Source organism: Colletotrichum phormii, assembly GCF_030913505.1.
Source record: "Colletotrichum phormii strain CBS 102054 chromosome Unknown BDP81scaffold_13, whole genome shotgun sequence".
In the NCBI taxonomy this organism is placed as follows: Eukaryota; Fungi; Ascomycota; class Sordariomycetes; order Glomerellales; family Glomerellaceae; genus Colletotrichum; species Colletotrichum phormii.
This window is the reverse complement of record NW_026851455.1, coordinates 891,392-918,283: the sequence shown is the minus strand read 5'-3', so window position 1 is coordinate 918,283 and position 26,892 is coordinate 891,392. Positions and strand designations below refer to the sequence as shown.

At 53.6% G+C, this 26,892-nt stretch overlaps 4 protein-coding genes across 4 annotated transcripts; 3 read left to right on the top strand and 1 right to left on the bottom strand.

Annotated features, from left to right (window-relative positions):
* Positions 1-4,100: 4,100 nt before the first annotated feature.
* Positions 4,101-7,385, top strand: BDP81DRAFT_395688 (RNA recognition domain-containing protein; the record flags this gene model as incomplete). Its single annotated transcript, XM_060588091.1, has 1 exon — positions 4,101-7,385. One exon carries the CDS (start codon positions 4,101-4,103, stop codon positions 7,383-7,385), a length of 3,285 nt encoding a protein of 1,094 aa, XP_060443838.1.
* A 692-nt stretch (positions 7,386-8,077) lies between these two features.
* On the bottom strand, positions 8,078-12,902 carry BDP81DRAFT_47088 (helicase associated domain-containing protein). Its single transcript, XM_060594568.1, has 5 exons — positions 12,074-12,902; positions 11,335-12,010; positions 8,581-11,283; positions 8,445-8,520; positions 8,078-8,370 (listed from the first exon to the last, which is right to left on the bottom strand). The coding sequence occupies exons 1-5, from the start codon at positions 12,819-12,821 to the stop codon at positions 8,128-8,130; spliced, it is 4,446 nt and encodes a 1,481-aa protein (XP_060443837.1). The 5' UTR covers positions 12,822-12,902; the 3' UTR covers positions 8,078-8,127.
* Positions 12,903-15,104: 2,202 nt separating this feature from the next.
* Positions 15,105-23,293, top strand: BDP81DRAFT_322741 (armadillo-type protein; the record flags this gene model as incomplete). The annotated part of the gene is made up of 3 exons (XM_060584722.1): positions 15,105-15,240; positions 15,344-22,692; positions 22,748-23,293. 3 exons carry the CDS (start codon positions 15,105-15,107, stop codon positions 23,291-23,293), a joined length of 8,031 nt encoding a protein of 2,676 aa, XP_060443836.1.
* Positions 23,294-23,804: 511 nt separating this feature from the next.
* Positions 23,805-25,195, top strand: BDP81DRAFT_47048 (60S ribosomal protein L19). Its single transcript, XM_060594548.1, has 4 exons — positions 23,805-24,058; positions 24,280-24,549; positions 24,712-24,862; positions 24,939-25,195. Coding segments are annotated over exons 1-4 (582 nt in total). The 5' UTR covers positions 23,805-24,056; the 3' UTR covers positions 25,098-25,195.
* Positions 25,196-26,892: the final 1,697 nt, after the last annotated feature.

Below are 26,892 nucleotides of genomic sequence, written 5' to 3'. Positions count from 1 at the left end.
AGAGGATGAGAACAATACGGCAAGTCCAGGTTGCGGCGCATAATGTTGGCTCATGTTTGCACATCAAAGTAACACTGATATAGGTGTGCCCGCCGTGGGGATGCGCCTGCGCTGTCCTATCAAATCTTTCATATTGTCCGAAGCTATTCTTGAAGAATAAGCCACGCACGAATTCGGCCCCGTCTCTGACAAGGCCTTGTCGGATTGTTGGCGAACGCTGGCCCCATCCGACCCCAACGACCTGTTATTTGTCTGGCCGTCCGATCCCTAGTCGTATCTTAGCCAGGGGTTGGTTGGCTGGATAGGAATTGCTGGTAGTTGCGACACGGGGGCACAGTCAAAGCCCCCTCGTGCGGCGTATCCCCGTACCTAAGGTAGGTAGGTACCTAGGTAAAGACTAAACTTGGCGGCAGATTGGTGGAAAGGGGGCGAATCCAGCCTGTGAACTGCGCTTTCTGGGCCTCCTGCCCGATGAGGGGTCGGCAACGGTCAGGCACGTGCCTATTCGTACACTCATTGACCGCAGCTCGTTGATTCCGAAGACGATCTGCGCTAGGCAGGTCGTGTATCATGCCGCCGCAAGCCACCGTACATCAATCGTTTCGCCCTGGACTTAGAGAAGCACGCACCACGGAAGGCGTGGCACTAAGGTACTTCAAAAAAAGGAGACGGGCTCGGAGCGCATCGCCCAAAATCCATCCCGACACCCAAGCCCAAGGTAAGGTAGATGCGGTAAAACTTCTTTTTTCCGATCAGCTCGCTTAGCCTGTATGCACTGGTGCAGTGGTGCACTCTCATACGAGGATTCCGTCGTCATCCAACAAGGGGACGAGACTGCAGCATGGCAAACCCGGTGCCCGAAAAGGAAAGCAGGAACCTGGGAGTTCCATGTTCCATCGGGCTGCATGAACTGCGGATGCCGGTGCGGCACTCCCGTCGCCGGCATGGGGACCTGGACGGCCTTACCTAAGGCTTCTTAGTCTCTTTTGCCTTCCTTCCATGGCAACTACCTTATGTAAGCTGTCATCCGATGGTGCTGACAGGACTGATGAGAGGTAGAAAGACTTGAGCCCATGATTTGGGTTTCTCACTCTCAAGGAACGCGTCCTAAATACCAATCTCACTCAAGGTAAACTTGACTTGAAGATCAATGTCCTAGATATAGTTACGAACGCTTTTGTGAGGTGCCAATATAAGGCAGGTCGATTAGTTTGGGAACCCGAGCTGAGGGTGTTCTCGTATTCAACCAACAGCATTCTTCCAATCCTGTTCGTTCCCACCAAACGCACCTCTTTCGTTAGTTCTACTGCTGGCCGTCGAGATGGCAGAAAGACATTGGGGTGTCTTCAGCTTAATGTTGACTTGCCTACCTTCAGCAACTCGATGCGCATGAACATGGACTGATCCAATTGTCCACAGCGGTGAAACACTTGGGGCACCATTTCCGCTTCTTGGGCAAATTGGATAGCTTCGTGAAGGCTTCATTGCGATTTAGCTAATTTGGCTGGGTTGAGACAGCGCCGTGGATGTCCGTCTCCGTCGCTACCAACTCCGCCGACCCGGACCACGGCTCCGACGTTGTAGACTGACAGGTGGGTGACAGAACGACCTTCCTCTTACGTTTATCGTTAGGTCTAGCTTTATAACCACCTCTACTGCGACCTCTGACTCTATTTCTAAGACTGTCTTATTCGCTGTTTCTTAAGGTACATACTGCTTTTGTACAATATCCTCGAAGCATCTTAGTGAGATAGTGATAAAAATAAAACAGTGATGAAAAAAGAAAGAGGGTTGATTATGTATTGGCCGGCGGACTATTCCTTTACGCACTTGGCTGATGGTCATAATGAACAGCATTCAACAGATAGATCTGTCGGCGTTGTGGGGTGTCACGTGATTCGGTTTCGGTAACGGTTGGACCTCAGAGTTGAGAAGCCGTTGACAGGTGGGCTACCTATCAACTTTCTAGAGTCAGATCCGGGCTCGGAGTCCATTCCGGTGCCGAGACTGATCGGAGCCGGGTGACCAGACACCCAGAGTCTAGACTTCTACCTTAGGCGACTTATGGATAGACTCGCGTAAATTGCGGGCTAAGGGCTTAGGCATTTACTCCGTAAGCAGCATTGGTATGGCTTTTCGAGTAAGCCGATTACTCCATTGAGTCCATTCCACAAGGTAGGGAGACTAGCGCTGGAGATCATTGCAAATGCTATGAATAGCTGGGCTCAAAGTGCCTTGAGAACAACGATGCGGATTCCACGATCATGATGGCTATATGACTGGCAAGGCGTGCATAGGGAGAGAAGACGTTGGCTACATGTTGAAATGCAATCAGAGTCCAAAGGCGAGGCACGAAAAGAACCACAAGAGTTGAGAACACAACGGGTCGAGGACTTCTTGGGAGTCGCATCATTCTCGCGGCACGTCGGCATGACCTCACCAATGCCAAGCCCACCGGCCTCGCCAATGGCTTGATGTCTTACTCTTCGGCCATCTGAAAAACGGCTAAACACCCGGGCAAGACAAACGAGATAAAGTTCAGCCCCTTTGAAAAATTCTTACCAAAAGTTTACTTAACATCTTATTTGCACGGCGATAAGGACTGTTGCCCGGCCGGCCGGGTCCATTCATCAGAATATAACAGCCGGGCTTCGGCGTAGTATTGCTCCGGGAATAGGCGGGCTTTGGTTCTCCCTCCCCACAAGATGCGCCCGGCATTCCACTTCTCATCTCCATCCAGCTGGTCAGGGACGCGCCGGTGACCTATTACGTGTGCGTGAGGTAAGCTAAGTATTCATTCAAGCTACATGTATCGACAAGTCTGCGAGAGTGTGCGAATATGAAGATCGGAATCGGGCATTCTGTATGGCTTTGGTGTGGTTATGGGGTGGTCTTCTCTCATTCCGAGTCTCTCGATACCCAGTCCTCGATGAACTATCCGCAAGTTACGATGACGCTCGCTTTCGCATTGAAAGGTAAGATGACTTTACCTTGCCTCAATTGGCCGTGATGGGTCCGTGTCTTCGACCTCAGGCATTTCCTTACATAAGAGTCATTGGTGTCTAAGGTACTTTCACCCACGAAAGTCACAGTGTCTACGGCTAGATGTAGCCATGAGTGATATATCGCAGCAGTCGATGTCTTTCATTCTGCGGTCTCATGTCTTCAAACATGTATAAGCTAGAGCAAATCGGCTGAGCAATGGGTGCCAAGCTCGGGGCTTGGCTCTCACCGGAGTGCCTCATCTCGGGTGGTGTAAAGTACACACCACCACCCAACGCCAGTTCAGCAATACAGTAAAGTAGCCAGTGAATATCAACACTAAGCTAACTCGCGTTTGAAAGGCTGCAACTGTCGTATTTCTACAGAAGTATGTAAATTGAATCAAAGAAGAGTTAAAGAAATGAGGATAAACAAACTTTTCCTCAAAAGAAAAAGATTTTGTGACTGTCTGTTGCAACTCCCACTAGCGTTCCTTCTCGTTCCTGTCATTTTTTCCCGGCAGGTACCTGAGGTACCCGTGTACGGAGTACCTGCCGACAACGCCTACCCAGTTACGTGCCCGTAGTGTTTTGCTCAGAGCCCAGAAGGTACCGAGCAAAGGCGGAAAAAAGGGGAGAGAGCGAGGTGACCGGGCTGAAAAGACATTGCTTGCCTACGTGCCTGCCCCGTCTTGTACCGGCGCAAAGTTTCGATTTTGCGGTTGACCACGTTTTAATTTTCAATCCCTTCTCGTTGTTGCTGCTGGCCAACACTGTATATTTCCTTTTTCGAGGAACCAAAGCCGCAGTCTGTATCGCTGCCGCTACCGCGATTTCAATTCCTCGATTGCGAACACTCATTGTAGTTAGCAGCTCCCGAAGCTCGTACACGCGCCGACCGTCCAAGCTTGACTTTTCTTCAACAAAACTCGTCGTCCACGTCCACGTCCCCGTTCACAAACTACGCCCACCTCCCCTCGTCGCCGCCGTCGGCATTGCATCATCCTCAATTCTACACTCTTGGTGCATGAGCCTGGCGCAATCGAACGACTGAAAAACACACTGTGACGACTGCTCCTCCCATGATTCGTCTGTTGACGACCTCACGATTTCTGCAAGATGGCGACCCTGCCGGTAGGGGAGGACAAATGGCTGGATTACGTCGCTGAGAACAGTCGACACGCCAACGACCTAGAGAAGCGCGTTCACGTCATCGAGCTGTTCAAACATGCCGTCGAGGCCGAACCCAACAGCGTCAAAGTCTGGCGCGCATACTGCGATTACTTTTGGTCCCTTTATGTCGACAGTCAGTCCTACGAAGCAGGATGGCCCGACGAGGAACGCCGCATGGGCTGCGAGCTCTTTTCTCTCAACGCCGCCCTCTCATTGTGGCAGCAAGGCTACGAAGCCATCCTATTTCGAATTAGCGACAGTCATGAACTCTGGGACCGATGGATTTCTCTCGAAAGTGGGCTGCTCGCACGCTCGCGCACCGCCGAGGGAATCCGCCGCATCACGTTCCTCTACACCGACCGACTGCAGGTTCCACATGTAACCCGCGACAGAACCGCGCAAGACTTTTCCGAGTTTTTATCCACCTATAACAAGGCCGCTTGGGAGGAGACGATGCAGGGGATTACTGCAAACCCAAAGTCACAAGAGGCCAAGAAGTTGACCGCGGATCGCGACGACTACGAATTCAAGCTGCGCGAAGCAACCCGTGACGGCAAGGATGACGTTTACCGCAATCTCCTCAGAGAATATCTTGAGTGGGAGTGCGCGCAGAGCAAGAGAAGCAACAAGCAGGCAGAGGCTACGGGTGACCTCTGCCGGGGACTTTACGCCAGAGCCTTGACCGGTACCTTTGCATTCGACGATACCACCTGGAATGAATATGTCCGCTTTCTATCTACCTCCGGGACATATGCACAGTCGCCCCAGGGTATGGTTGATGTTCTACGTCGGGCTGTAGATCACTGCCCGTGGTCAGGGGCCATTTGGTCGCGCTACATCCTAACTGCTGAAGACGCCAAGCTCCCCTTCAACGAGATTGAGCAGATTAAACACAAGGCGACGAGCAACTCTGAGCTTTACAAGAACGGCATGACGGCGCTTATCGACATGTACGCGGCCTGGTGCGGGTTCCTCAAGCGAAAGGCAATGGATTTGAATGCAACCGACGAGGACGTCGATGTCGCTGACATGGGTTTGCGCGCGGCACTTGAATCTCTTGAGGAGGCCAAACACCGTTACAGCGATAGCTACGGAGGCGATCCTAATTTCCGTCTGGAGCGCATATACATTCAGTACTTGACTGAGAAGAAACGCAACGTCGACGAAGCGAGAAGCGAGTGGCACAAGCTGGCCGAAAAGCAGCTATATGCTGATAGCTACGACTTCTGGCTGAACTACTACCTTTGGGAAATGATGATGTTTGCCGCCAATGGCAAAGATCGCAGTCCTACCCCGTCCACTGCAGCGATTGGCTTGAGGGTGCCATCGGTGGCTACAGCTGTTCTTGGGAGGGCCATCAAGCGTAAGAGCTTAGACTGGCCCGAGAGGATCATTGACGTTTACGTCCAGCACTGCAACGACTATGAGCTCCCCAGTACGGTCCGCATTGCTATTGACACGGTCTACGAATCCCGCAAGGAGGTCGCCAGGCGGCGAGAGAGAGAGGCAGCCCAGGCCGCCGAGTACTATGCTGCTCAGCAAGAACAGCAAAGTGCATACGCAGCTCAAGCCGTGGATGATGACTCGTCTTCCAGCTCCAAGAGGAAGCGGGAAGCGGAGGCCGATACGGCCGATGAGACTACTAGCAAGCGACCCAGAAGTGAGGCTACGGAGGCCGAGACGGCCTTGAAGAATCAGAGCTTGAAAAGGGACCGAGAAAACACATCGGTTCTCGTTAGCAACCTTCCTGCCGAAACAACCAAAACCAAAATTCGCCAGTACTTTAAAGAGTACGGCCACATTGTCGACGTAACGGACCCTGCCGTTGACCCTCCAGAAAACACTCAGACAGTCATGGTAGAATTCAGGACCCCGGAGGAGGCTCAATCGGCTCTGCTCAGAGACGGAAAGTACTTTGGATCGGCCCAGATCAAGGTCCAACCCGGAACTGACCTGACCCTCTTCGTCACCAACTACCCACCCACAGCAGATAAAGCCTACATCGCAAATCTCTTCAAAGGTTGCGGCGAGATATTGAGTATCAGGATGCCTAGCTTGAAGGGCAACGTTCGCCGACGCTTCAGCTACGTGACTTTCCGGGACCGTTCGGCTTCTGCTAAGGCATCTGCAAAGCACGGTACTCTTCTCGATGGGAAGTTCAAATTATCGGCCATGTACTCTGATCCGTCCCGTGCGAAGAAGCGTGATGGCGCCATCGAGGAGGGCCGAGAACTCCACGTCACCAATCTCGACCCAGCAGCCGGCGAAAATGATGTCCACAAGGTTTTCGAGAAATACGGAACCGTGAAGCGCGTCAGCATCCCGAAAAATATGGCAGGCAAAGGCCATGGGGCAGCCTATGTTGAAATGGGAACTAAGGAGGAGGCTGAGAAGGCTGCTTCCGGGTTGAACAATGTCAACTTCCGCGGCAACGTCATGACCGTACAAGTGTCGACTCCCAGCATCTACAAGAGGTCAGCGGCTGTTACAAAAGAGGGCGCATCTCCGGCGCCGAGTCGGGACGACGACGGAGACGCAACGATGGGAGACAGCAACGGTGATGCGGCTGGCCTTCAAGGCGGGCCAAGTCGCGCCGAGATCGCCTCACGGACCATTGCACTCTTAGATATCCCTGACACCGTCAACGATGCGCGGGTAAAGGAAATTGTTGAGAAGGTGGGAGGCTTCAAGAGCTTCGTTCTCCAGCCTAGTCACGGTGGCGCCAAGATCGAGTTTGAAGACGAACCAAGTGCAGGCCGTGCCATGCTCCAGCTTGATGGCTATGTCTTGGATGGCCGCAAGTTGCGAACTGGGTCCGTTGAGGAGTTGAAACGGGCAAAAGGAGAGTTCCGGACAGACAAGATCGTGTACGGTACTGGCGGCAAGAAGCAGACTGAGAAGGCCTCGGCACCAAAAAAGACTGGGACTGGCCCTGCCTTCATCCCACCTTCCACGGCTGTCAAGCGGCCAGTCCTGGGCGGTGCCAAGAGGGGAGGATTGGGTTTTATGCCCAAGGCTTTGAGCGTGAGAGAGGGCGGCCCTGCCGCAAACTCACCATCGGAATCCAAAGCCAACGGTGCTGGTGCGGAACCAGAGACCCGGAAACCGATGAAGAGCAATGCCGACTTCAAGGCCCTGCTTATGTCTACAACTACTACAACTAATGCGCCCAAGGAAGCAGAAAGTGCGGAGGAAAATGGCAGTGGTCAGGTCGCAGAAGACCGTCATTAATTACGGCGTTTGTGGGAAAATGGTATTATGACTCTTGCATTTGAGTAGGAGTCCTGGCAAACACAGAAACACACACTTATACATATCTTATCACGCCTCAACACTAAAGAGGTTAATATCAAGTGCCTAATGCTCTGTCATCTAATTATTCGACTGACTTGTCCCCCAGCTAGTCTAGGTTCCGTACTTGCGTCTGACTTGATCTGTGTGCTCCACAAGGCATCCTTTGTGGCTCTGATCCCACCACTGATGCGCGGTTGGGTTGAGGCAGAGGATGCTTTGTTGAGTGAGTCTAGCAAGACACAAGTGTCAGAGTCGGTCGCTTTCTTGATAATTACATGTAGTCTGACATTGTCCCCGAAGCATATCTGGAGCTCCCCCCAGTGTGCTTGCTGCCTTTCTCCAATAGCTTCCAGTGAAACAGTGCTAGCGATGTTGGCACTCTCGGCTTCGGCAAGGTCTGTATCCAGCAATCAACATGGCATCTCATCCAACTTTGGTTGCTTTGACTCTTCAGATGAAAAGAAGCATGGCTGTAGGCGTCGTACAATGTCCCGCCTTGCTGTATACAAGACATCAGCAAGCAGCAACTTTCCCCAGTGCCTACAAAAAGCAAGATCATCTTCACAGGACGGTTGCATAAAAGCTGCTTTAGCCTCCCCACCACCACCCCTCGGGAAAGGCAGATCCTCCGTCTAGACGTTCCACTTCGTCCCTAGGACAAGCGAATGCTGCAAACATCCTATGTTTTGCTGACACTCGCAGACAAGTCCCTGTCCTTGTTGGCCTCCTGCGAGAAAATCTTTTGCCAGATGGCCAACCACCTTTCGTGCTGCGCCGAGGGTAGTTTGCCGGGCTGCTTGAAGGAGCGGGTGAGGAGCTCGCGGAGCCTGGTGCGGAGGACCTTGATTACGAGCATTGTCTTCCAGTCGGGCAGGGCGAAGCGGCAGCGGTTGCCGTCGAGGACGAGTACACCCGAAAAAATCTGTGCAAAGGGAAAAATGGTCAGCTTGCTGGAACTTGGTGATAGGTTTCAACATAAGGGAGATGGATGCTTACGTCGGCTCGGACGTCACCGCATAGGAGAGCAATGGCAAAGGGGTCAGCCACTGTTGTTTCATGCGCGTGATAAACACTGTGAATGCATGTTAGCTTGTTGTGAATGGACTTGGAAGGGCTGATAAAGGAAACTTGCCTTTTCGATTGCATGATGTGGTAGTAGGACAGCCACTTGAGCTCATTGTGTCCCTTGTTGACAGAGGACGGGTGCAGGCTGATTGATTGGTTGTTGCTGATATTGCGCAGGCCCCGGGCTCCTGGGCTTTCACGCACCAGAAGCTTGGGATAGAAGCTCCATGTGATGACTGCTGTGGTGATGGCATCATTCTCGCTGTTGATGCTCACGCGTTGGGGGATGTCAAAGAAGCTCTGGTTGCGTCGTCCTCCTCTCGAGTTGGACCCGTAGCGTACTCTGTTGAGCGCCCTTCTCTCCTCGTCAGTCAGCATGAGGAAGCCAGAGTCTGCTACTGAGACTAGCAGCTGGCCCTTGAGGTCTTCAATGTTGGCCAGGGTCTGCTGGCTGAGGAAGTTCTTGCGACAGAATTGGAAATCCTTGCCGCCGGAAGCAGTGTTCGACTGGCATACGCGCTTCCATGCGAGGTAGGCATTGTAGACGGTTAGAAGGTCTGAGTCGCCTCTGCGGAAGCCCTTGCGGACAAGGTCGGCTTGAGCTCGCTGGCCAAATGGTGCCGTGAATGGCGACTTGGAGGACAGGATGGCGGCTACCGTGATGGCCATGTCCAAGCATTTGAAGATGGCACCCATCAGGATGAGCTTACCCAGGAAGACATCTAAGGGCAGCCGTGCGAGTTGGTTACCCAAAGGCGTCAGGTCCTCGGCAGGCGTCAATGCTCGGACATCAATGAGGGCGTCCACGGCACGGCGGATGTTCTTGGCCGAAGGCGGATCCAAGGCTTCGCTCAGCGTCTCCTCAATGCCACCAATCTTGCAAATCTTGACGCGGATCGCCAAGTCCTGCAGCGAGAGACGCAGCATCTCGGGAGTCTGCTGGTCGCTCATGACCGCGTCGTGCCGGTGCTTGGTGAACATGTGGAAGCAGAGGCCCTCCTGAACACGTCCAGCTCGTCCGCGGCGCTGTTTCGCGTTGGCGCGGGAGATGAAGGTGTCGATGAGGCGGGAGAGCTGTCTTCTCTCGTCGAATCTCATCTCACGATGCTTGCCCGTGTCGATGACGCAGGTCACGTCGGGGATCGTGATGCCGGTCTCGGCAATGTTGGTTGCTAGCACGATCTTGCGCACGCCGGGAGGTGGCACGAGGAAAGCGGCTTCCTGGTCCTCGGTCGCGATGGTCGAGTGCAGCGGGTAGATGAGCCAGTCGCGCCCGAACGAAGGGTCGCCGGAGAGCAGGTCGTTGAGGGTTCGGATTTCCGCGATACCGGGAAGGAAGACGAGGATCGCCTTGCTGTAGGGGACGTATTCGGGCGCGGAGGCGACCTTGGCAATAAGCTGTACAATCAGGTCAAAGTCGATTCGGTACTCGTCCATCTGGGCAAGACTGTTCCTGGTCTTGGGGGAGTAAGCCGACAGGTCAGCTCCGACTGTGGACTTGGGTCCATCGGCTTCCGCCTCAACCACATCGTCGTCGAGATCTACCATCTTCTCCTGAGGGCTCTGGCCGACAGTGTAGCCGGTTGTTTCGATGGCATCCTCCAGGTACTTGACTTGAACAGGGAACGTACGTCCGGGAACCGTCAGCACCGGCGCTCCGCCGAGGTAGTTGGAGAATCGCTCGGCATCGACCGTGGCAGACATGAGAACCACCTTCAGATCCTTGCGTCTCAGCATTAGCTTCTTCAAGATGATGAGCAAGAAATCACTGTCGATGGATCTCTCGTGAACCTCATCCAGAACTAGATGAGTGACTTCTCGAAGATCATTTGAGCCTTCCAGCATTCGCATGACGATACCCGTGGTCGCAAAAACTAGCCGGGTCTCGCGAGAGGTGTTGGCTTCGAGACGGATAGAATAGCCCACCAATGACCTGGGCGTTCCTAGATCATTACGACCCTCGCCGAGCTCTTCGCTGACTCTGCGAGCCAACGAGATGGCGGAAATTCGACGCGGCTCAGTGCAGAAGATCTTGCATGGCTTGCCCTGGGCCAATTGGTGCTCCAAGAGAAAGGCCGGCACCTGAGTACTCTTGCCACAGCCAGTTTCTCCGCAGATAATGACGACTTGCTCTCTGTCCACAGCATCCGTGACTTGCTGCTTGAAATTCCACATGGGAAGTTGCATGCGGGACTGGAGCATAGTCTGATACCTGGGAGTATTGATCTTCTGAGCCCAAATATTCTGATAGTACTCGGGGCCGTTGGAGAGACGCTTGGCAGCCTCTTGAGCGGCCTCGTCCTTGTTGTCATTCTGATTGCGGGCAGCGGCCCTTCCCCTGAAAGCGTTGGGGAGAATGACACCATCCTCCAGCTCCTGATCCTGTCTCTGGCGCACAAGAGCTCGTAACTCTCTGATTGCTTCTCGGTCCTTGGAGTCCAGCTGGCTTTTTCTGGCCTCTGCAAGCTCATCCCATAGCTCACGCCAGACATGAGGCAGCCTCATTCCGACCTTCTCTTCCTTTGCCGAGGTGCCAAAGATGTGGAACAGGGCCCATGTCGCGACGTATGCTTCCGACTGTTTCTTGTCGGGGGTGGCGATGGACTTCATGCTGAAGTTGAAGCTTGACGGAATAGTGACGACGTCAACCGTATCATCCTGAGATGCGGATGGAACCTCTTGGGGCTTTGCCCAGGTGATGGAGGCAGAGTGACGGTTAGCAAACGGAACCTCTGAAATAAGGCGATAGTTGATCCTCGTCGAGGCGTCCCTGTAACAAAGTCAGCATAAGCATTAAGAATTGATGGCTAAAAGGCCATACCTCGCTCTGCAGGCCTCTTCCAAAGCCCGCATAGGAGAGACACCGGTCCATTTTCCAAAATCCCGAATCGTAATCTTGACGCCGTCTGTGCCGTTGAGCACAGTGCTTGATTTGCCCGTGGCGTCCACTTCGGTGACAGGCAAATTGGCAAAGAGATCGCCAAGACCGCCGTCATCATCGTCGTCATTCTGGGCCAGAATCTCAGCAGCGATACGTTCGGCCTCGTCATTGATGTCTCCATCAGAAAACCCGGCTGCTTCGGCGATCGCCTTTGGTGGCTCCTTCTCCTTCTCCTCTTGGGCCTGTTGCTTTTTCGCGGCTGCAAACTCCTTCTCCAAGACCACCTTCTTGGTTTTCCACTCTTGCTCCGCGGCAAACTTGTCGAAGAGGACGTCCTTCTCGATTCTGACAATCTTTGCGCGGAGCTCGGCTTGCAGATCTGCTCCATCGCTTGCCTCAGACGTGTGGCTGCTTTGCTTTCGTTTTCCTTGCTGGCTTTTCTCAAGCTCGAACAATTTGATCTTTGTTTCGAGGTAAACAGGAACCAGCTCGTCTGGCTCAATCTCAATGTCGCAAGTCACTACGGCCTTCTTCTTGTTGCCATTTTTAGGCTTCTGGCGCCCATCAGGTACAGGAGTTGTGGCCCCCGAAGGCAAGGGGCTCTCAGCCGGTGTATCTAAGGAGTCTGGTCAGTTTGCTTCTGCAGCGAAGGCCTGGAATGTCACAGAATCTAGCTTACCTAGCTGTCTAATGGCTTTGTTTCCTCGACCCTCGTAATCAGGTAACTCATCACTTGGACACTCTCTCGCCAGCCAGTCGAGGGCTTCTTCGAGACCCCAAAGGCTGTCCTTGGTGAAAGATGGAATATTTGGCGCAATGTCGAGAATGTGCCGCATCACAGCCTGGACTCGTTCCTCGGGGAAGCCAACACTAGCGAGAGTCTGTTGAAGTGTCCATAGCTTGATGGTCATGTCTTCTTCCGGCAGCAACTTCCCGTTCGCAGAGGATTCTGTAGAAACACTTGACGATGCAAAGCGACTCTCGGCTTGGATGAGATCAAGAACCTGGTCCATCAACTCTTGAGGCAACCACTTCCTCGAATTGACTGTGTCGGCTTGGCCTCTGAGCAGGCGGCGATCGGTCTCAAGCCTAGTGCGCTGGCGCTGGGCATCCCGCTTAGTCTTCTGAGCATACTTTTCCACCATGAGCTGCAATTCGGACTCATCAAGTTGCTTCTCAAACTCCTCGGGGCTCAGTTCCGCCTTGGCAGCTTTGTCACCAGCACCATTGGAGGAAGACTGAGGATCAGACGACGGGGCATCCGAATTGGCAGCGGCGTTGGGAGCGGCAGTGACAGCCCGGGCCGCAGCGGCGGCATCGGCTCCTTCAGCGGGTTCGGTCCGAGGCTTGGATGACGCAACGGAGGTGGTGGCGAAGCCTCTGGCCGGGTTTGCGGCGGGCTTCTTCTTCTTCTTGGCCCCGGCCATGGTCAGGTCGGCAGGATGAAGCTGGAGGGGAAAGTCTTAGTTGCGACTGGCAATCAGTCTGAGTTTTTGTGAGTCTGCAAACTGTCGAAAGCAAAATTGGTGGCTACCAAGAATCTGGGTATGAGGGCTGCTCAGTGAGAAGCAAACGGTTTGGGTAATGGATTCAGGTTGGAAAATCGGTCGAAGAAACGGGAAGGACTGGAGAGGAAGCCGATCCGAGAGGCGAAGGCGGAGACGGGGGCGGAAAATGAAGGGTCCAAGGACCGGAAGGGGGCGGTAGGAAGACAATGACTGGTGAAGCAGCCGGAGGAGGCGTTGATTCCTGGGTTCCTATCATGAGTGAGCGAGAAGATATGATATAGTGTGAGGCAAGTGAGTGCATCTCAAGCACACTGCAGGATGTAGGTGATATTAATTACCTAGTAGCTCGGTGTGTGAGGCGATTTGAGCGTGTCGGAGCAGGCAGGCAAGGTAGAGTGATGTCAACGGTGTGGCTGGGCTCCTAGCATTGTCAGGGTTGATAAATGGCCCTGGTAGAATTGCTTTGCGAGAGACGGGGCGAAGGCGAGGTAGTGCAAAGCGCAAAACACCTCAGTGAATGAGTGTAGGTTTGTGAGTGAGTGAGCCCAGAAAGTGTGTGTGTGTGTGTGTGTGTGTGTGTCTCTGTCTCTCTTCCATTCGCCGCAAAGTCGGGTGTCGGGTGTCTGGCTGGCACGCTGGGCACCAAATTCAGGACGGAGTGACAGGCCGTCGGCGGCGTTGGGAATTGGTAAGGCCAACCCAGGGTGGATGTGAGGTGGATAGAAACGTGGGCTACGAAACCATGCCTGGCCGGATCCACGAAATAGCAGAAGGTGGGTGGTGTTTGTGTATCCGTACGGATACTCTCTGGTAAGTAGGCAGGCAGGCAGGTGTCTCCGGTGGCTCAGAGAACTGAGGCTCCTCTTCAACAACTATCCCGTATGTTGCACTTCACGTGGCTTACGATCTAGACATGCCGGGTCGTGTGGAGGGGATAACTATGCGTCCAAGGTGAGGCCGAACTAAAGGACAGCCACCGATGAGAGTCTGGAAGATGATCAGGTCCCATCAGGTGCTAAATGGTGGGGGATCAAGCAGAAGGTAAGGCAGTAAGAGTACCTCAAGGATACGGATAAGGCTGGGCAGTTTTCTATGGAAAATAAGGAACTTTCCTCTCTTTTCCATTGTGGCTGGAGTTTGTGAAAGACGGGGAAATTCAAGAATTTTTTCCCTCCTTTGAGTCAGACCAGTAACAATCCCCCTACATCCGTGCCTCCCTAGCAGATAATTAGGCATTGCCTAGAGCTAGGGCTTCGACTTGCATGGAAGCTGCCGCTGCGTCATCAGTCAAGGTTCTTAGAGAGCTCCAGGAGAATGAACCGTACCCGTGGTGGCAGAGATTCAAGAAATCTGTTGTCTGTACGGAGAAAAGAGACGAGTAGTAATTATATGGTACTTCGGGAAAGAGAAACTTCTGTTCGGTCCGCGCTGAGCCTATCAAGATAATGCTGTATCACCAAGCAAATCTTACCTTACCCTAAATTAAGGCGAGCTCAGGTAATGCAAGTAAACGAATGCTTGGTGGCTGGTGAGTCTGGATGAGCCATCATGAGTGATCGTACCCGTCGGTAAAGCACCTCTGCCCCGCCACGATCTGGAACCTCAGGTCACTTGAGGGCAGGTACTTGAGGTGGGATAACTGACCTGGATGTCACCGCCTGCCGTATATGGACCATCAACCCCTCCACCCCATTCGGTCTCGGCGCCGGGCCACACAACCCTAGGTACCAAAGTACCTGGCCTCTCGGTACCTCGATAAGGTACCTAGGCACTTGCCCGTGGTACCTAGAGTTGCTCCTCCTCCAGCCCATCGAGCTGAGGTGCGTACGGCAGAAAAAGAATTCCCACTGAACTGAGGTGGACGGCACCACCGCAAATAATCCCGGTTCGGTGCTAAAGTACCTGTAAAGTGACCTGACCTGACCCTACCCGCCTGCGCCGTCCCCAACTGCATCAACGTCTACTTCGAGGTACCTACCTTACCACTCTCTCCGCTGCTTGACAATTTGTGCCAACGGCGAACTTGCTGTTTGTTTCTGCCTCTCTCAGTTCACTTCATCACCCCCCTTCTACTCAAATCGACGTCGTCCTTACCTCGATCCGCATACGAAATCCGACGACGACCCTTCTCCTGCTTGTCGACCGTTCAGCTGGCCGACTTGCCCCCAATGCTGCCTTCTGTCCGCCCTTAATCCCGCCAAAATGACTGAAGTCGTCGCCAATGGCTCTAGCTCTGGCTCTGTCGATTTCGCTGCCACGAGATCCGCCTTGACTTCCTCCTCGACCTCGACAAGGATAGCTCATCTGCGCATTCTGGAGGAAAGAATATCTAGCGCCGGTACGAATTCTTGTTTGCGATTGCCCTCCGTGACGTTGCTGTAACGGCCGCTGCGCATCTCATCTCTCCAAGACCGCATGCTGAATCTATCTTGTTGCTATAGACATCGACGCGGCATCTACCCGCAAGCTTGTTCAGCTACTCTTCTGGACTCATGCTTTTTACACCGACCGACCCTCACGACTTGCCGTTCAGAAATCCCTTTCCACCATCTTGGAAAAGGGCCTTGAGCCTGACGTCCTCGCTGCCTTCGTCGCGGCCTTGCGCGCAGAGTCCCAGAAACCTGGCATCGCCGCGAGCAATGCTTTTGTTTTAGTCGAATGGTGCAGTCTGCTCATGCAGCACCTCGCAAAGACCTCCGATTGGGACAAGCTTGCTTCTCAGATTCTCCTGAGTGTTGCTGATGCTCTGGACAAGTGTCTCCAACCCGCCGCCAAGAGTGGGATGGCCCATTCTGCCATCATTGTGACTCGGCGAGGCTTGCGCAAGCTCTTCTCGAAGCACCAAACCCCCGAGAAAGCTCTCAAGGATGCTGTACAACTCCTGACGGCCAAGGCCGCGCAGCCTTCCGCATCGAAAGCCCCTCTTCTCGGCATAATTGCCGGCGTCAGTTCGAGGATCGCTACTGTCAAGCCAGCCTTCGAGGCCCAGAAATCCCAGTACTTCACCTTCTACGTCAGAGAAATAATTGGCTCACGGACGGCACTACCGGCTCACGTAGCGTCCGGTCTCCAGGACTTCTTCCTCGATTTTGTCACCCTGGAAGAACTCACCAAGGAGATTATCCCGCCCCTTGAGAAGGGTCTGCTCAGGACCCCTGAGATCGTCTTGAGCGATGTTCTCATCCCCTTGATTCGCTGCCTTCCCAAGGACTACGACCTTTCCCAGGTCCTGGTGGGCAACTTGCTGAAACCTATTCTTTCGAACATTAAGTCTAGCAACGTTGTCACTCGCACTGGTGCTGTCAAGGCTTTCAACGCCCTCGCTGCCCGGAGCCACGAGGAAAAGGCCCTCGAAAAGATCTCAGAGGAGATCGTAGGGCCAGTCAAGGGTGGAAAGCTGGCATCGGCAGACCATAGAATCCTTCACTGCGAAATGCTAGAGGCAATCCCACTATCCAAGACTACCGCCGACAAGATTGCAACGGCTCTGGCGGCCGTCTCAGCCAAGGAAGGAAATGAAGCCGCCCTCACTGTTGAGACATCGGCCCTCGCAAGATCGGCCGGTTACTTACTCCAAAATGACGTTGAAGTGGCTAAGTCGGTCGTTGACGCATGCCTGAAGGGTATTTCTGACAAAAAGTTTCCGACACGGCGCATCTGGCTTCTACGTGTTGGGGAGATTTTCAACCTGTCCTCGGCCTCTGGCGATCTCTCCGCCAACGCGGTCAAGTTTGCCGAAGCTACTGTGCCCAAGCTTCTCGATACTTACAACGAGGTTGTCGCCAATCCCCTGGTTGCAGCTCAAAATAACCTCACGGTTGGTGCCTTCATTGCTACCACCCTTACGTCGTGGTCGCAACAATCCAATGTGTCATCAGCGCTCAAGGCAGCACTTGCCAAAGTCTCTGTTACTGGACAGTGTCTCGCCCTTGAACCAAAGCCTTCTTTCTTGCTTAATCCCCGTGTCTACGGTAAGATCACAGCCGAAGACGAGCTCACTTGGTTCTCTCGAGCTTTGTCGGCCGCTGCGGAGCACCTGTCTGAGAAGACACCGAAGCCCGTCGCCGTGGCCTGGGCCGAGGCCTTCACCTATGCCATTGTGGCTTCAGTAGCCACCCCAAAAACACGACAAATCGCGTCAGATAGTCTGACAAAGGTTTATGTTGCCAGACCTACCCTTGTTTCGCAGGCCATCGTGAGCGGCATCTGGCACTGGCTCGAAACTCTGGAAAGCGGCGACAAGGATAGCGCGGCTGTTCTGTCCAAGACCGACAAGGCGAACCTTCACCTTGTTCTTCGTGCCATATGTGTCAACTCCAAGAGCTTGCCTGAGGACTCACAGAGCGCTGTGCAAGAGGCTGTGGATCAACAACTCTGCTCACTGCTCGTGCTCGCTCGGCAAGAGCTTGTACCACGCACAAGCTGGATTGAACTCTGTTTGCGCGTTGAAAGGGACCCCGGAGAATTGGCGCGCCACATTGAGAGTGACTTGCTACAGGAGATTTCGGAGAGGACTTCCATCGACCAGAAGTCAGGTGCAGTGAAGCAGGCGGCTTGCAACGCCGCGGCGGAGCTGGCTTTTGTATCTCCTGATACCATGACCAGCAAGATTGTCGAGATCATACGCCGAGATCTGGAACCCGAGGAGCTGCGCACCATTGGCCCGGTCGAAGCTGCCATCTTCCGAACCCCCGAGGGAACTGCTTTCGTGGATGTTCTCGCAAAGAAGGCACAGACAACTGTGCCTGACAAGAACAATAAGGACTACGACATTCTGAAGTGGGAGGCCGAGTTGAGATCGCAATTGGCCCAGAAAAAGGGACAACAAAAGAAGCTCACTGCAGAGGAGACAGCAAAGGTCAATGCCCAGCTCAAGAAAGAGGCTGAAATCCGTGATACTGTTCGTCGTATCGAGGGAAGACTCCTGCGTGGCATTGGAATTATTCAGAGTCTTGCAACTGGACCCCCGACCGAGTCCGCTCTCTGGATGGGACCTGCCGTCAAGGCTCTCCTGGACGTCATTGATGCTGGTGCTGGTCTTCTCACAGGCGATGCTGCGCCTCTGGCTTACCTGGCATGCTCAGATCGTACGACGAGCCGTCTTGGTCCTATGAGACCATTTGTTGGAGTGGCCACCTTGCGTGCTCGTGAGGTTAGTGCCCTTCCTGAGCATTACAAGGAAGAGCCTGTCGACGTACTGGTAACTCGAGTGCTCTATCGACTGCGATTCGCTGGCGAGCAACGTCCTTTCGATACGGTGTCTCTGATCTACGCCCTTCCCCTAGTATTTACTGTCCTTGCAAGCGGAGGCTTCGGTACATCTCCTGACGATCGAGATGCTCAACTTGTCCTCGCCATCGAGTTCCTCTCCTTCCATACGAATATCTGCGAAGACCCGGCAACGCCTCGGCTGGAGGTTATTTCCTCGCTGATAATGGCTATGCAGCAGTACACTCAGCATTACAAGATCATCAAGGATTGTTTTGCTGACATGTGTCGATGTGTTGCCCCCAACATGAACCCCGAGGAAATCGCCGCCCTAGCCAAGGGATCCATCGTTCCTCAAGTCAGCGTGAGGACAGCTGTGTTGCAGGCCATTAGCTCCGAAGTTGATATGAGCGAATCCAACTTCTCCAACGAGATTTGGATCGCGTGCCACGACGACATCGAAGAGAACGTGGAGCTTGGTCATGAAATCTGGGAGGAAAGCGGCTTCGCACTGTCTGAAGAGGTTCCAGCTAAGATGCTCGGCTACTTGGACAGTGTTGACGGTCAGCTCCGTAGAGCCGCAGCCCGTGCCTTGGCCGAAGCCTGCAAGGCACACAAGTCAACGCTGGAGCCTACCTTGGAGTCTCTGAAGTCCTCCTACACCGAGCTCGCCAAGCCGCGTGTCCCTCAGTTGGATGAGTATGGCATGCCTAAGAAGACCAATCTGGCAGATCCTTGGGAATCGCGGCACGGCATTGGATCTGCTTTCAAGGAGCTCGCTCCGCACATGGCTAAGCAGCAGCTTGATCCTTTCTTTGAATTCCTGATTGAGAGCGGGCCTTTGGGCGACCAGAACGCCAACGTCCGTAGCGAGATGCTAGATGCAGCCATCCACGCCATTGATCTACATGGCAAGGGAATGGTCGACAAGTTGATGAAGGTATTCGAGCGTACGCTCGAAGGTCCGGATAAGAACACCGAAGCGTCGGACCGTGTCAACGAGGCTGTCATCATCATGTACGGTGCGCTTGCGCGTCACTTGAACCCGGGCGATTCAAAACTCCCTGTGGTCATCGATAGACTGCTGGCGACCTTGAGCACACCTTCCGAGACCGTGCAGTACGCCATCGCTGATTGTCTGCCACCTTTGGTACGGGCTTACGGAGACAAGTCATCCAAGTATTTCTCTCAGGTCCTTGAGACTCTGTTGACTTCTAAAAAGTATGCTGAGCAGCGAGGTGCTGCTTATGGTCTTGCCGGTCTTGTTCAAGGCCGTGGCATTTCATCACTCAAAGACCAGCGCATTATGATGACACTGAGGGGTGCCATGGAAAACAAAAAGGAGGCGAACCAGAGAGAAGCGGCCCTGCTAGCATACGAGCTTCTTTCCACCATCCTGGGCCGTCTCTTCGAACCCTACGTCATCCAAATCGTCCCTCAGCTCCTTACTGGCTTTGGCGACAGCAACTCCAACGTCCGAGACTCCTGCCTCGCAGCGGCAAAGGCCTGTTTCGGCAAGCTGAGCTCATACGGTGTCAAGAAGATTCTTCCTACCCTGCTCAACGGTTTGGACGATGACCAATGGCGCAGTAAAAAGGGAGCCTGTGACTTGCTGGGAGCCATGGCTTATCTTGACCCCAATCAGCTGGCGCAGAGTTTGCCGGACATCATCCCCCCTCTCACTGGTGTTCTAAACGACAGTCACAAGGAGGTCCGCTCGGGTGCCAACAAGAGCTTGAAGAGATTCGGCGAGGTTATCAGTAACCCTGAGATCAAGGGTCTTGTCGACATCCTTCTCAAGGCGCTCAGCGACCCCACTAGATACACGGACGAAGCCTTGGATTCTTTGATCAAGGTCCAATTCGTGCACTATTTGGATGCGCCGTCACTGGCGCTGGTTACAAGAATCTTGCAGCGTGGTTTGGGTGACCGCTCAAACACCAAACGCAAGGCAGCACAGGTCATTGGCAGTCTTGCACATCTCACCGAGCGAAAAGACTTGGTTTCGCACTTGCCAATCCTTGTTGCAGGACTCAAGCTTGCTATCGTCGATCCGGTCCCCACAACTCGTGCCACGGCATCCAGAGCTTTGGGTTCACTCGTGGAGAAGCTGGGAGAGGATGCCCTGCCGGATCTCATCCCTGGCCTCATGCAAACCCTCAAGGCAGACAACGGAGCTGGCGACCGTCTCGGTTCCGCTCAAGCTCTCAGCGAGGTTCTCGCTGGTTTGGGTACCACCAGACTCGAAGAGACTCTCCCGACCATTCTGCAAAACGTCGAGTCGACCAAGCCGGCTGTTCGCGAAGGCTTCATGTCTCTCTTCATCTTCCTTCCTGTGTGCTTTGGCAACAGCTTTGCAAACTACTTGGGCAGAATCATCCCGCCCATTTTGTCCGGCCTTGCTGATGATGTGGAGTCTATCCGTGAAACTGCTCTTCGTGCAGGTCGCCTTCTCGTCAAGAACTTTGCTGTTCGCGCCGTTGATCTGCTACTCCCAGAGCTTGAACGTGGCTTGGCCGATGATAGCTACCGTATTCGTCTCAGTTCAGTCGAGCTTGTCGGCGACCTTCTCTTTAACCTTACCGGTATCAGTGGCAAGGCCGAGGACGAAGAGGAGGATGAGGAGAGCGCCAGAGAGGCAGGAGCGTCACTCCGCGAGGTCCTTGGCGAAGAAAAGAGAAACAAGATTCTCTCTGCTCTCTACGTCTGCCGCTGCGATACCGCCAACGCCGTCCGCTCTGCTGCCGTTGCTGTGTGGAAAGCCCTGGTTTCAAGCCCTCGCATTCTCAAGGAGTTGGTGCCGACGCTTACTCAACTCATCATCAAGCGTTTGGGAAGCTCCAACATGGAACACAAGGTCATTGCTAGCAATGCTCTTGGCGAGTTGATTCGCAAAGCTGGAGATGGTGTCCTCTCCACCCTACTCCCTACTCTCGAGGAGGGATTGCAAACCTCCACCGACACAGACGCGAAGCAGGGTATTTGCCTTGCCCTCAAGGAACTTATTGCCTCGGCTTCAGAGGATGCCCTGGAGGACCACGAGAAGACGCTCATCTCTGTCGTCAGAACAGCCCTCACCGACTCAGATGATGACGTTAGAGAGGCTGCCGCAGAAGCCTTCGACTCTCTCCAGCAGATCCTGGGCAAGAGAGCTGTGGATCAGGTACTGCCATACCTGCTCAACCTCCTTCGCTCTGACGAAAACGCCGATAACGCCTTGTCAGCCTTGCTTACCCTCCTCACTGAGACAACTCGCTCAAACATCATTCTTCCCAACCTTATCCCCACGCTTATTACCCCTCCCATCTCTGCTTTCAATGCCAAGGCTCTTGCATCCTTGTCAAGAGTGGCCGGTGCTGCTATGAACCGCCGTTTGCCCAACATTATCAACTCGCTGATGGAGAACATCATCACCTGCGAAGACGAGGCTTTGCGAGAGGATCTCGAGACATCTTTCGATACTGTCATCCTGTCCATCGACGAGTACGACGGGCTTAACACAGTTATGAATGTACTACTTCAGCTCACAAAGCACGACGATCACCGAAGACGTGCAGCGACGACCCGTCACTTGGGCAAGTTCTTTGCCGCTGGCGAAGTGGATTACTCGCGCTACAATCAAGATATCGTGCGGTCGCTTCTCATCTCCTTCGACGACAGAGACACGACTGTCATCAAGGGGGCCTGGGCTGCACTCAGCGAGTTCACCAAAAAGCTCAAGAAGGAGGAGATGGAGGGCCTGGTTATTTCCACCAGACAAACTCTTCAGCAGGTCGGTGTGGCTGGCGCGAACTTGCCTGGTTTCGAGCTTCCCAAGGGTATCAACGCCATCCTGCCTATCTTCCTGCAGGGTCTTATGAACGGCACGCCGGAACAGAGAACACAGGCAGCTCTGGCCATCTCCGATATCGTCGACCGGACAAGCGAGGCTTCGTTGAAGCCGTTTGTCACACAGATCACTGGTCCACTCATTCGTGTTGTTTCCGAAAGGTCCACCGACGTCAAGTCTGCCATTTTGTTGACTCTCAACAACCTCTTGGAAAAGATGCCTGCGGCACTGAAGCCATTCTTGCCTCAGCTCCAACGCACATTTGCCAAGTCTCTTGCAGACACATCGAGCGAAGTCCTCAGAGCCCGCGCGGCCAAGGCGCTGGGTACCCTTATCAAGTACACGCCGCGTATCGACCCGCTGATTGCCGAGCTCGTTACTGGCTCCAAAACATCGGACCCCGGTGTCAAGACGGCTATGCTCAGCGCGCTCTACGAAGTCATTAGCAAAGCTGGCGCCAACATGGGCGAGACATCGCGAACCGCCGTTTTGGGTCTCATTGACATGGATACCGACGGGAGGGACGATGCTATGACAATCACGAACGCCAAGCTACTCGGAGCCCTGATTAAGAACGTTCCCGAGGAGGCTGCTAATGGATTGCTCAAGAACAGAGTGATGAATAGCCACTGGAGCCATTCTTCAGCACTTGCGCTGAATGCAGTGCTTGTGGAGTCCCCGAAGAGTCTCCTTGAAAGTCCTCTCGCGGACGACTTGCCCGACCTCCTCGGTCAGGGCATGTCTCACAAGAACGTAAGTAGATTATGGCAATGACCTCCAAGTAATGCACAACTAACGCATGTCACAGCCTTACATTGCCGACAATATCATCCTCGCGACAGGCAAATATCTCCTCTCAGATTCGACCAAGTCTTTTGACTCAAACAAGAAGATTTTCGAGGCGCTCGCCAACACAATTCAGCCGGGTGGCCCTGTCGACTCGCGCCGACTTGCTCTGGTAATTGTCCGCACGATGAGCCGCGTCGACATGGATATGGTCAGGCCGCATGTTGCTGCGCTTGCGGGACCCATCTTTGCTAGTGTCAGAGACCCTGTTATTCCGGTCAAGCTGGCTGCGGAAGCTGCGTTTGTGGCTCTATTCAACGTGGTGGATGATGAGACACGGGTCTTTGATAAGTACGTTGAAAGCGCCAACCTGCCGTCCAACACCAAGAGGAGCATGCAGGATTACTTCAAGCGCGTCACAATGCGGCTGGGTGCTCAAGCACGTGAACGCAGAGAGGCTGAGGGTGGCCAAGGAGGCTTGGGCCTGTCTAACGACGAGGTCGAGGACGAGAAGGAGATCTGGAGCGTGGGCAAGGTCGATGTGGGTGAGGATGTGTTTGGCAAGTAGATAGGTACGACGGTTGTAGTAAAAGGAAGGGGTCGATATTGAAATTTAAAAGTTTTGTTTTACATGATCACTGCGCGGCTTTGATGAGTAAGAGATTGTTTGCCCCCTAGCTTGAGGGTCAGGCAAGTACTGTAAGTTGTGCGGTTCTGAAGACGGAAGACGATGAAGGCAAGTCGTGGTTGAAGTATGTAGATATGGATCCCCATCAAAGGATGAACGGCGATGAGCGAGACGACATACAATGCCTTACTTCTTGCAGCAGCTACCGAGATGCCAGACCTACTGTATCTTGAAATGACTAGTGGATTCAAAGTGCAAACAGTCTCAATGAGTTCGGCGAGAACCATCTTATTCTTGAATTGTCCACAACAGCCTGCGCTTACGAGAGAGTAGAAAGATGACATTAATTTTGAGGTACCTCAGGTACCTTTGGCAAAGGTCCATGCGGAGCAATGCTCATCTTCCTAAAGTGCCCTGAACATGTTGTGGAAGTACCTGAGGTATATCTGCTCTGCGTGCATCTGCCCCTAAGACACCCCAAAGGGCCTATGTCGTTGGCGACACGTGACCTAGATGCGAAAGTGTGGCCTCGATTTTTCCGGGCTCGCTTACCCATCGCCCCACATCGCCCACACAGAGTCAGCCCCGACTCTGCTCTCACACTTCGCCTTTCAGAAAAATTGGCCTCCTGTCACCCCTCTCGAAATTTCAACACCCTCGACTCCCCCGGTAGGTACGACCATCGACTAGGACAGCATTCAAGATGTAAGTTATCACGATACGAGCACTGCACCATTCTTCCACCGAGCCCAAATCGATCTGTGTCGCCTTCTGCATTGGGCAAGCCTTATTCAGGGTCTCTCGAAGCCCGGGACACGCGGGGGCGACGAAACCGACGACGGCATCCAACAATTCGACGTCGGGGCGACGATATTTGTTTTCTCCCATCACCAAGGACAAATTGCTGATGTCCAATGTCTTCACAGGGTCAATCTGCGAACTCAGAAGCGCCTTGCCGCGTCGGTCATCGGCTGCGGTGAGCGCAAGATCTGGCTCGACCCCAACGAGGTCAACGAGATCTCCAACGCCAACTCTCGCCAGACCATCCGCAAGCTCGTCGCCGATGGCCTCATCATCCGCAAGCCCGTCACCATGCACTCGCGGTCCCGTGCCCGTGAGCTGAACCTGGCCCGCCGCATCGGTCGCCACCGTGGCTTCGGTAAGCGCAAGGGTACCGCTGAGGCCCGTATGCCCAGGTTCGTCGACACCATTCCCATCAATCGGTCCGCTGTTGGAGGTTTCTTTTGGGATATGACTTGGGCATTCCCCTAAACGTCCGACAACGATTCCCACAAGTTTCCCGACTCGCGGACCGATTTGACAAATCTGGCAGTGATTCATACTGATTCCCAATACAGCCAGGTCCTCTGGATGCGCCGCCTCCGTGTCCTTCGCCGTCTGCTGGTGAAGTACCGTGCTTCCGGCAAGATCGACAAGCACCTTTACCACGAGCTTTACCACTCCAGCAAGGGTAACGCCTTCAAGCACAAGCGTGCTCTCGTTGAGCACGTAAGTCTCGCTCCAGCTATACCTTTGGATTGCAGCATTGGAGATGAGTGGTGGGCTAACGCCGGATACCCTACAGATTCACCGTGCCAAGGCCGAGAAGGCCCGCGAGAAGGCCCTCAAGGACGAGATGGACGCCAAGCGCGCGAAGACCAAGGCTGCCCGCGAGCGCAAGGTGGAGAGACAGACGGCGAAGAGAAACGCTTTGTTGGGCGAGGGCGAGGAGGAGGCCAAATAGATGATCACGATCGATCTCGGTCCTTAGGCGGCTGCATTCGGAGTCATCGGGTTGGGTCTTCTTTTTTTACGTCCTACTGTCCCTATTGTCGCAGCAGGGCTTTGGCATGTAGCATTGAAAAATGGAAATCGATGACATGGCAAATTACGGGAACGAAAATGAGTAGCAGCAATTCTTTTACGGTTCTACATATTCATGAGAGTCCTCGTGACATTTTCCTGGTCATGTCTGACGATAGATACCCTTTTTCAACCCCTCTCAGAATCGTTCACCAAATGGACCAAACGGCTCGTCTCTTTCTCGGTGAAGTCTAAGCGTCATACACCGACTGACTATCACCGGTCATCAAGCATTGACCACCACCATATGGGACTGCAGGGCAAATTAATGTTTGCTTTGTTTGAACTTGAGGATATGTTCAAACAATTTTACCCTGCAGGAATCAGAGGGTGGCGTAGAGCAAGAGGTAATGGTTGGATACCAGCACCCATTTATCCCATTTGGATCGACTTCGGTTGAGTGCCTGCAGCTGCTCAAATTTTCCATCGACGGGTCATCAGATGATGTCAGTCTGTTTGCAGCCACCGTGTGGTTTTGGCATACAAAATCAGACTGGAAAGCGAACGAAAGACTGATGGGCTGTCTGTCATCGTTTTTTCGACATATGTTGCTGACGATGGAACGGGTTCTTCACAGTCGGTAGTTCGAACATGATGCTTCATCGTTCGGAAAGGTCCGTAGCACTTGCCAGGATCCCGTCCCCGATTGTGCTCCGAGGCACGTCTTTAAACAATGTTTGTTCTATCTAGAGGAACGGGACGGATTGGAAGAATACTTCTCAAACCGTGTCCGTCGCGTCGACCGTCGAGTTAGAACGGAGGAAAAAAAACCAAACAGAAACAAAATAAAGAAGCACAACATGGATTGGATCAGATTGTTTCATATTGTCCTGAAAAAAAGGTGGTGAGGACGCCAGAACATTTCATCATGCACCCGCCGAAGCGGAAGAGCTGATGTGACAATAAGCGTGCTCGTCATCTCCAATTTAGTTGTAAGGAAGAGAAGAAGAGAAAGGGAGAAAATCAAACTCACAACGCGGCCTTGAAAAAGGGTAGAGAGTGTGGGGCTGGGGCAAGCGCGGCGGGTCTCTACCGAGGGGTCCCGTGCGCGGGTTGCTTAACGTTCTCAGCTTTCCACGGGTGACAGTCTTGAATGATATCAGTGCCTTATTAGGTGTGTTTCTTGTCCCACAACGATGGGCCGATGCGATAAGCACTGATAAGCGCGCAGCGCGGAGCGCAGGATGGTACGGAGTACCATGAGGTGGTTGGAAGTTGGAACGCAGTGCGCGACGGACGACGAGTGCGAGGTCGGAAGTTGAGCCGAACCCCGGCTCCAACCGCCAACCACCAACACAGCATTGAGCAGCTCGGCCACCACACCGGGCGCTTTGCTTTGCCTCGTCTCCCGCCTTCTGCTCGGGTCACATTCCGCCTGAAGCTGCGGCAGTCGTCCCCCGAAACCCCCAATCCCCCAGGTCCTTATGTACCGCGGTCCCCCAATGCCTGTGCACGCCCGCCGCCACTACATCATGGCATTGTGTTAGCTGTGTCAATTGGTTTGTAGTTGTAAGCCCCGTCCCTACCTTATACACCGGTACGTCGTCCGCCTTCCTTCCTTAGCCGCCACCTTCTCTGTCTCATCCTCCAACTTATTCTCCTACATACCCTCCTGTCTACTTCAAAATTCCCAACGACTATTGGAACGAGCCATTAATATTCTCACTTCACAGTTC